At 33.6% G+C, this 10,706-nt stretch overlaps 1 protein-coding gene across 1 annotated transcript; it reads right to left on the reverse strand.

Moving 5' to 3' along the window:
* Window positions 1-379: 379 nt before the first annotated feature.
* Window positions 380-9,635, reverse strand: LOC131073292 (endoglucanase 16-like). The gene is made up of 8 exons (XM_059216018.1): window positions 9,429-9,635; window positions 9,099-9,311; window positions 8,813-9,013; window positions 8,596-8,673; window positions 8,353-8,505; window positions 8,153-8,261; window positions 7,842-8,005; window positions 380-649 (listed from the first exon to the last, which is right to left on the reverse strand). Exons 1-8 carry the CDS (start codon window positions 9,633-9,635, stop codon window positions 380-382), a joined length of 1,395 nt encoding a protein of 464 aa, XP_059072001.1.
* Window positions 9,636-10,706: the final 1,071 nt, after the last annotated feature.

A 10,706-nucleotide genomic window follows, 5' to 3' on the forward strand; every position in this document is an offset into this window, starting at 1 on the left:
AAAAAAAACTCATTTAGGTCCATCTTAGGCGACCATTTTGTGCAAGCGTAGATTTTCCAATCAAGCAAGGACCATCACAAAGCACCCTCAACATGTCTTCTTCACATGAAAATGGCATCAATAACGCACCTTTGGATATAGCCGTTATCTCCACTTGACCTTTATGCGTCCATTTATGTTTCACAAATGTCCCGACAACATCAATATTCAGCGTCGGGCACAAAATTTTTCCAACCCGAGTCATTGCCATAAGGCTAATGTTATGGTCAATTACTGGGTCTGGAACTGCAATAGAAGATCTACCCTTTTCTAGTTCTGAGATATTATGAACTGGGAGTAGCGAGGACTTTCCACTCGGTTTGACACCGAATAGAGACGTCTATGACCGACCGTTGTCCCTACAAATAGGTCCCTTCCTTGGGCTGTGTCTAGCACATGATGCTCCATCCCCCCCATCAGGATCGAGAAGCTTGTCACCAGCTTTTGGGTTCCCATCCACTAGGTCCTTTCCATTTGGCTCAGAGGAATCAGGCAGTCCTGAGATCCATCCTTTCCGCCCTCCCCCTGGTTTGCTTGTCCATTGCAGGGTTTCCCGCCTAGTCCTAATTTCAAATTCAAAGTCTCTCCCTTCTCCCGGTCCCGCATCGCTCTCTAATTTTTACTTTGATACAAATTGTTGAACACACCATGGGGGATTAATTGAAAGAGAACCGTGCACTAGTTTGTTGTTTCTAAGAGTGATCTCACTATATATCACAATTTATATTTCAATTGTGTGAGATATTTTTCACATCAACATTTTAGATTATACTCCATCATCCATCATCAAGATGGAGGAGTTTATAAAGATAAGGAAACCACATCTACCTTCCAATGTTTAATTTCATAGCTTACTAGATAGTAGAAAAGAAGGTCGAAATAGGTTCAAACATCATAAAAAGTAGTTTAGTCCAATAACTTGTTGAAATATGTGCAAACACCTCTAAATTAGTTTTTCCCAATAACATGTTATTGCGATAAACTAATTTTAGAGGTGTTTGCACCTATTTTAACCTTGTTATGAGGTATCTAGTAAGCTGTGAAATTAAACATTGGAAGGTAGATGTGTGTTCCTTCTATCTTGTATGATTTCTTATTTGGAGCTACGATATATCATAGATCAAGCATTTGGGGTTAAATTGTATTGAGGTTCCAATTCATATAGCTGTCATGATTGGTTTAGGAAGAGGACACGAAAACCATCATGCAAGTAATTGGAGATGCTAGTTGTGCTACAAGCCCTTTTATTCTTATGCAGCCCATATGTATTGTTTAGATTAGTTTCCTATACGTGTTGTAAAGACCAGAAGGATTTTGTTTTTGCATACTATAAGCTTCTTTTCATTCTTGGTAATTGTATGTTCTACTTGTTTTTTGCATGCTTCATTTATCCCATTTGACTATAGAGATTATTTTAAAAATTGTTAGTGCTAATCGAGGAAATGAATATGATAAAGTACTAAGTCAAGTGTGGTTCGAGGGTATTGTAATAATTGAACTTCAATAATGTTCCATCCTAGAGAAGATTCATGCATAAAAAGTTTAATTGCATATCATCTTCTTCTTGATGACAACTTGCATGAATTGTATCTAGATTATTTAGTTTTTCTTGAGCACATCATACTCATAACATCACACATTTTAGTACATTTGAGATAACATCTCATATTTAGAGCATTTGGTTAATGATCTTGAATATGTCATTTCATTTGCATCATGTCACATGTTAGTTTGAGGGTCATTCATTATGGTTAGTGTGCTTGAATCTTTGTGGTACTTGTTACCATATATCAGTTTTAGTCATAACTCAAGATCAACATCAAGGTAGGCATGAATATTCAAGACTTTTTCATTAACATATTATGGAGTTAATCTGCTTCCATCCTCTTTCCACATCAATGGGAAGTCTTTCCCACTAGGTCATTTCTCTTTAACAACTTTGTTAGGGTTTCTTTGTACTTTTCAAGACCCTAATCTCTTTGTATCCACCTAGTTGTGCATGGAGGGTGTTAGTGTAGATATTTTTTCTAGATAACCTTACTTGTGAATACTATGTACTTTTTATATGATTTGTTCCTGTGTGCTATCTTGTATGGTCATCACATGTCTCTATCCTAGATAGAAAACTTTCTATTCTAGATGACAAAAAATATTTCAATTTAAATTTATATCTTATTAAGTTAAATATTTCATTGAGTTAATGCATTAAGCTATTTATTTACATATTTTTTGTCTCTCACTATTGTCTCAGTTTGACTATACATGTGGTTGACTTATGTGGCTTTCTAATATTAGAGATATATTCAAAGGTTCTAGCCAATCCAAAAAAAAAAATCAATTTTTAATATGCATTGCCAAGTGTAAGCTGGTCAATGACGAGTGCAATATTATAAATGAAAAATGAATTAGGGAAAATGACATTGAGAGGGAAAAGGTGTTTTGTATAGGGTGGTCAACAGTGGCTAATGTAGGAAATTTCAGTCATTGAAATAATGGATTTGTTATGTAGGGAAAGACCTAAAAAAATAAAAAATCAATAGGGTGTTAAGGAGTAAATAACGTAAGGGTAAGAGTGAAATGAGTTGAATTTAAGGCAGTGAAATCACATGGAAATGATTGTGGACTCATTATCTATTGTCCACAATAGTTGCATCTTTGATGAATTATTACTTGACACAATTACTAATTCCTTGCGGGAAACAATCTTGTCGTGCATTTTCCATTTTTATAGAATAATATGGTTAGATTGGAATGATCACAGAGAGGTCGATCTAAATATTTGTGTTCCCCCTAACAAAAATACAAGGACTCTAGTTCTATGTTTCTACCCTTAGCTCAAGCTACCTCTCTAGAGTCTCCCTTTTGGTAAAGGAGCCTTTACATCTATATTGATACACAACACTAAAAAAATGTTTCGAAGCCTTATTAGATATATAGTGTTTTTTAGAATCCCAAATTTATAAAATAGCCCACATTAGACATATGGTTAAATTATAAAGTTGAGGTTGTGTGTCCTCCTTATATGTATGGGGAGAACATTCCTCTTTCTCTCACTTTTCCTACCCTTCATTAGAACTGGAAATCAACCCTACCTTTTATCTCTTAGGGATATTAAGGTCACCTTTCCTTTTGAGCCTCTTGATTTTAAGATCTATGATGATTGTATCTAAGAAATGTTTTGGAAACTTGACTCTAGGATTATTATCTTGGAAATTATGGAAAAGCATCCTTTTGTGAAAGAGTTTTCAGGTCAATCCAAATGAAATTGGTTAAACATTGAGTCTCCAAAGGTTGACCTACTTTATTGTGCCCTCTTTTTGGTCATCTTCCACTATTTTGTTGCTATCATGAGAATCACTAATTTCTATTAGGACTCTATTTGATTGTCCCTAAAATTCTGAACAAGTGTTGGGATTGTGTTGGAAATAGAGATTTGTCAACTTAGTGTCTTGATTTATAACTTGCAATCAAATTTGTTATCAAAAGATACACATATAGTCCAACAAGTTATAAAGACAATTCTAATCATAATCCTAATAATTATAAATACATGTGAGTTTTCTTTGAGGATTTACCCAATGACTCATCCATGCTATGAAGCCCACGAGAGATCATATAAGGCTCCTTGAGCCTATCCATTAAGTTCAAGGACTTGAAAGTACATTTGTCATTTGACCTCCTAGCTTAACTTGAATGGACCATTTGTCTACTTTCTTTCCTTATATGCCCACATCTCGCCTCCATAATGGGATGACAAATTGGATGAAACTTTAAAGAAATTAATTATTTGTTTTATTATACAGTGATTATATACATACATATATGTATATATATGTATATATGTATATGTATACATACATACATATATATATATATATATATATATATATATATATATATATATATACATATATATATATATATATATATATATATATATATATACATATATATATATATATATATATATATATATATATATATATATATATATATATATATATATATATATATATATATATATATATATATATATATATATATATATATATATATATATATATATATGTATGTATGTACATGCGTGCACGCACGTACACACAAACACACACACAGATATATGTATGTATGTATGTATGTATATATTAGTAACACCATTTAAGGTCGATTATAATTCCTTTTTTTTGATTTGAGTGTCAAGTGGCTTTTCCTTAGGAAATCATGGTACTTTTCTAGCGCATCTCATTAAAATAGAAATGATTTTTTGATGTGCAATAGGTTTTGATTAGACACTGGAAAGGTTAAGAAAGTAAGAAAATAATTACTTCAATCTACTTCAAATACCTCACTTGTATGATTACATTTCTATTTTGAGCTTACTGTTTCCGTAGATTTGGGTGGCATTTGAGGAGATGGATTTAGGAGGGAAAAATGAACATTTTGTTTCATCATTTTTTTCTCTTTGTTCTCTATGTCTACTAGTGGTTGAAATAATAGAGTATAATCCTTTGAACTGATGCATTTGAGTTACATTTACTAACTGTGAGTTTCCAACATATGTGTCCTACACAACGAAGCATATGAAGTACATCTTCAAGTGGGATTGTGCGACAATCTAGCGGGCGATCATTATTATAGTGGGCGAAGAGGTTCTTAACCTGAAGGCTCCTCAATTTTTTTTTCCTTCTTAGGTTGTTTTTGTATTCCTATCTAATGCATTTGATTTGCTTCAGAATTATGGATCTCTGTTCCATTTGTGTTCTATATGTCAGGTACGGGTTTGTATCTATTGATCATGATATTGAAAGGGTTGTGAAAAAGCATGACTTGTTTAAAGGTAAGGGATGGATAGATGTATTTTCCCTAAATTTTTCTTTTGAAGAAGCCCCATTATGTTAGTCTAGATAATACTATGAAAATAGGTCTTGAATCAAACAACTGTAAGATCTTTGACAATGAACCAAGTTTGTTCTTTGAGCAGATTCCTTTTTCAGAGGCATCCCAAATTTCAGAACTCTTTTATTCACGTCATCACTTGGTTCTACATCAACTGCGTCAACATAGGATCGAGAATATCTCAATTTGGCTACACTTTTAAAATATTCTTTTAATTATGAGGAATTATACATGCTCATTTAGACCCTTCTCAATAAAGTGTATTATTTTTTATAGAAATTAAAGAGGGATCTCTTAATAGGGCAAAAATATATTCAAGAAAATGCATGATGGCTAACTTCTTTGAGCCCTTATCACACATGGTTGGAATTAAATTTTATATGGTGCATGGTTTCAGCATACTAGTCGTTATGGTCTTTCAGAGCGTTGTTTTAGATTTAATAAATGGGGCTCAAAATTATGGGCTGCAATACAAAATATATATCAAATCTTTATATTGGTGACCTCCAGAAAGGGATTTACAAAAATGGTAGCTCTAATCTTGACTTATTTTGACAAAACAATTGGATTTTATTAAATTATTCCTTGCAAAATTCCTTTATTACTATGGTTGTTGGGGTTATTTCTATGAATATAGTTCTCTCTTGTGCTGTAGAATTGTGTTGTTTGGTGACTTTCCAGTGCAATCATCAAACCTCTAAAAGTAAGGATATTTCTCAATAGGAAAAATTCCATCCTTTTGAAGATGAGGATCTCCTTCATGTTTCATGTAAGTAGCGCATTTGTTTTCTGAATGAATTTTTGGACCATTAAGATGAATTTATTTGCCCTAACATCACGAATATCACGCTAGACTAAGAGTACGATTTTGATTAAACATTGGTAAACTTGATAAGTGACCAAGTATGAAATCCAGGGTTGAAAAATATAAAATGGAATCCCAAGCCTCTATTTGAAAGGCCTCTTAGTGGATCTCTCAAACACTCCTTACCAAGAGAAAATTAAAGAAAAATAGTGAAGTCTTTTTGTCCTTTGACATTAAAGCAAAGTTACTTTTAGTCAAATTTTGGAAGGATGGTTTGTTAATATGTTTTAGCAAACTTAAACTTTGTCAACTTCCTCTGTCTTCTTCCTCTTCTTTTCTCCTCATTTTTCAATTAGATTTCACTCTCTATTTTATATGCCATTTTTTATATGAGTGGGCCCTCATTCCACAACTTGTCAATAAAAGAATTACCTATAAATATAAAATTGTAAACAATTATTTAAAAAAAAATCAAAATCATAAGAAGTAAATCAATATATTGCCAGGTGAATGAATGGGAACTTGTAGGGGAAGAAAATATAAAATGAAAATAAAACATCATATTTTCTTTAGAAAAATAAAATAATGTGGTATTCAAAAGCTACATAACCAATTGCACATCGGCGTGAAGGGTTTCTCTCTTCAGCCATTTGTTGATGGCTATAATGTGAATGATGCATTTTATTTATTGCTTTATTATTTCTTTCCAAGGTACTTGGGCTCATGGTAAAAGCATAATTGCTGTTTTCAACTTATTGGCGATTGAGTTTTTATTCATTAATATATTATTGTTGCGAGAATTATTGTCACATTGAGTTATTATTACTTGTATTTAAAAGAAATAGTGAGATGAGTGAATTAAATTGTTTAGAAAATATGCTTTAGAGTAAATAGGCACGGCTTCATTGAGCACCTATGAATTTGTGATTAAAAAGTGCGAGAGACAATGTACAATGCAACAAATAAATTGGTTGATGTATAATAATGTGAGAGACAATGTACAATCCAACAAATAAATTTGGCTCATGTATAATAATGAAGACATGGGATGGGGGATTTCCATTTTTTAGAGGGTGAAAGTATTATAATTAATTGATGACAATGGTTATTGTTGATGAATGTAATTTAAGAAAAAGTTTGTATGTGCACAAGTTATCACCATCCTTAATATAATCATATCACACCTTTGAGCACATTAAACATTTCAATTTAGCAATTTTAACAATATTAAATTTCATATTAATAATTGTAACAATATTAAAAAGTAAACTAGTTTCATAATCAAGTAATAATGACCATGATTATTGTTCATCCATGTGATTTAAGGAGAAATTTGTATGTATACAAATTCTAACTACCCCTAATGAAATTGTATAATACCTATCAGCATAACAAAAAAATTAATAATATCACTTTTTTATTATATTAAAACATAAACTATTAATAATATTCAATTCTAATTCTAACATAAATAGATTTATATATTTTTTACTTTAGAACCAACATAAAAGCTGTAACTTGAAAATAATAATTTTTATTGTGTTAATAATGACATGATTCATCTTGGGGGCCTTTTCTCATATAGCCTCCCACAATTGTAAATACTCTAGTGCAACATAATCTGTCATTTCCAATGATTGATGGAAAGATTTTTCCTAGTTCTTTGATGTCCAAGAAAATCAACACTGCCTGTTAGTTTTGCATGTCATTCTGTACAATTTTGCAAGAACACCCACAAGAGGAGAATTTATGTATGTTGTAGGTTCAAGCATGCTAGATTTGGTCCTGAGGTCTACAAAACGATCATATTTATCTGGGCCCCCCACTATTGCCCCAATTAGTGTGTTTGGATTGGAAGAATCTTTGTGAAACCAGTTCATAAAACCTTCAATGCATTTGATCTTCCTTGGTTGTTGATGAATGGAAACTACAGATGCTCCTCTGTGATGTGGTTGCCTTGGATATTTGGAACCGTATCCTACCATATATGAAATGCCCAGAGGATTCCTTCCTAATAAATAATCAATCTGCAAAGGATATGATTAGGATTCGTTATATTGTATGCTCCAAAATACAAAAACAGATAATGTAGTGTGCTTACTTGTAGCTTTGCGAAGCCCATAACGTCGTTGGGTTTAAAGAGAGTGTTGCCGCATGACAATGTTCGCTTCTTAGCTGATAGTAAATCACTGTATCTTGCCATCAAAAAAGCAGCACTGGTAACATATTGAGTGTTGGCGCCATCTCTAACATACAACAAACCTCCTGTAACAAAAGAATTGTATTACAGATATCACTAAGAGAATTTTGAGGGCTATGATTAGAAGAGGAGTAGTAACAGAGGATTTATATGGTTGTGACTAGAAAAAGGATTGATTGTTAGTGGTACTGGTGAAGAGATAGAGAGTTCACCTGGGGTGGTTTTAACAGAACGAATGGGACTGCCTGGAAGAAGTGAACAAACAAAGCGTTCTGCATTACTTCTATAGGCTGAGAATTGAGCTTCCCCTTGGAAATATAACTGGTTGGTGAAGTGCATAAGTTAGCTTTAAGCTAGAGTATGTTTATATTACATTTTATTTAAAAAATTGCACCAATCAGTCTACGCTTACGTCTGTTAGAAGCACTTGAACTCCAGCATATTTGAGGTCCCAGTTGAATTCATTAACATATGCCTTTACATCGTCGTGCTGGATAATATAGTTGGAATAATATGAGGATTTGGTAGGTCTGTATAGCCAAGATGCAGCCCATAGAAGCTCGTCCTGAGATCATATTTACAAGTGCATATGTTAAAAGAAAACCAAATTCTGGTTACAAGTGCATATGTTAAGAGAAAACCAAAGTCTTCTTACATTGTAGCCTGAAACAGAGCAATAAAATGGACACTCTCCTCCGTAGGTGCCCTTGTATCGATCGGCAAAGCTGAAGAGCTGAAGGGAAACATGAATGGCCGGTTAGAAAGAAGATGGATGTATAAGGTTTTTCTCAAAATGGATGGATGAAACTTGTTGATTTTGCTGTGTTAGTTAACAGCTATGTTTTCTATTTTACTTGAGCACCCAAACATACCGATTGAGAACGTTGGAGGAGAAGGTGTGAGTAACGAGGGTTTGTGAATCTGAAAACAATGGAGGAGGCAGCCAAGGCTGCGGCCGTTTCTGCTGCAATTTCTGATCCAGGGGTGTCTTTATCAATCTTGTAAAGAGATCGAGGAGTGTCCATATCTTCTGGACGCTCCCAACAATTATGGTCTGCCTGGGGATCACCCACCTATTTCATGCATCAAGATCAACCTCGTCAGTTTTTCATAATCTTGAAGAATGAATGCTGAATATTTTAGATTAGATTTCTTTACCTGAACCCATAATTCATTTGGAGTTGCACTAGCCTTGAGAAAGTAGTCAGTTCCCCATCTAATAGCGTCCCTTGCATTCTGAATCTCTCCTGCAGCTTTCAACTCTTTCCCATAATCCAGTGTGCCCCAAGCGAGTGTGGTGATAGTGAATGCCATGGGAAGCCCATATTTCACGTTATCGCCTGCATCGTAGTAACCCCCAGCTAAATCAACCTGCAGTTGAGTTGCACATAAAATTTTGTATGGAGTCAATTTGGAATGATAGTATGATCCACTTCTATTTTTATTTCTAAATAAATTGAATAGGGATTTATTTCTGCTTCTACTTACGTTTTGCAACTTCCCATCTGTGAGGCCAGAATCTCCTCTCCACTTTACTCGCTGGGATTGTGGGAGTTTACCGGATCGTTGGGCCTCTAGAAAGAGGATAGACTTAGATAGAGCATCTCTGTAATCGAATTCTCCACGAACCACCTGCCACTCACCACAAAACAGCAACAACACCACTGCCAAAAGCGCTTCCATTGCCTTGGCCATATGGATTCTCTTCTTTCTTTGATATGCAATTTAGAATTGTGCGCTAAATTTATAGACTTGTTAGTCGTGGTATAAAGCTAGTATTTATAACGAGGACTGTGTATGAGTTTCTGTTGCTGAGTAATGCATGGGAACTGCAAGATTTAGAGCATGGGACACCACAAAATAAACGATAAATACTCAGCACCTCAAACAGTTAATACGAGAAATCAGGTTGATGCCTTATATCATTTGTCTTTTTTTCGATTGTTGTTCACAAGAATTATACGTTTCACAAGATATATACGTTTTACCTTCAATTTTGATTTGTTCTTGTTCACAAGAATTATAAGTTTTAGCATTTGTTTTGATTTGTATTATTTTCCGTCTGCACCGCAATGCTACCGTTAGTAATTATCGTTGTTCGTTGATGAATGGTAAGGGAGAAAACGATTCTAATTACAGGCTAAGGCAGGTGAAAGTTTGTAGTTTGATTTAAGATATAATACTATTGTTAAAATTCGGTTTTAGGATTAATGCTTTAATATAATATACATACGTGTAGTAAGTAATTATTGTATTATATATTTGTATCAAGTATTGGAAAAATATTTTTGGTTTACATGATGTTATACTATACTTTAAAAAATAAAATCTGAATTTAATTGTTTATTGTAAGGTATTTGTCAATAGTATAGTCATTATCATTCAATATTTTCAATAGGAGTTGCATAAGAGAAAAGAGAAATGAAAGTTGCAATAAGCTGGTCTTTAGCCTCATCATAGTTCTCACCACTCTAGTTCAAAAAAAGAAAAGCCATTTAGAGGACACTCCCTACTTGTATCCTCCTTTGCTTGCAGTGGCTGGTTCAAGCCTCTTCCGTAGTGAAAAGTCATTTGAAGTAAAACAAGAGTTTCTCAATAAGGAGTGGTAGGCCATATAAGACCTACTATTGTTAGATCAATCTTAGTTTCTCTAGTGCTCGCATGTTGGTTTCCTCAATCTTCTATGGTTTCTAGTTGTTTTTTATTAGATTAAGTAAGGAATGACCCCAAACCATTAGACATCCAAATAAAATGGCGTGGGAGAGA

This window comes from Cryptomeria japonica, unplaced genomic scaffold, assembly GCF_030272615.1.
Source record: "Cryptomeria japonica unplaced genomic scaffold, Sugi_1.0 HiC_scaffold_486, whole genome shotgun sequence".
In the NCBI taxonomy this organism is placed as follows: Eukaryota; Viridiplantae; Streptophyta; class Pinopsida; order Cupressales; family Cupressaceae; genus Cryptomeria; species Cryptomeria japonica.

What these genes read in the sequence shown, in the direction of transcription:
- LOC131073292 (XM_059216018.1), bottom strand. Translation starts at nt 9,635, where the DNA reads ATGGCCAAGGCAATGGAAGCGCTTTTGGCAGTGGTGTTGTTGCTGTTT. An exon ending in CAAATGAATTATGGGTTCAG is followed by an intron (nt 9,014 to 9,098) that starts GTAAAGAAATCT and finishes TGCATGAAATAG; the next exon opens with GTGGGTGATCCCCAGGCAGA. An exon ending in TTCAAGTGCTTCTAACAGAC is followed by an intron (nt 8,262 to 8,352) that starts GTAAGCGTAGAC and finishes TTCACCAACCAG; the next exon opens with TTATATTTCCAAGGGGAAGC.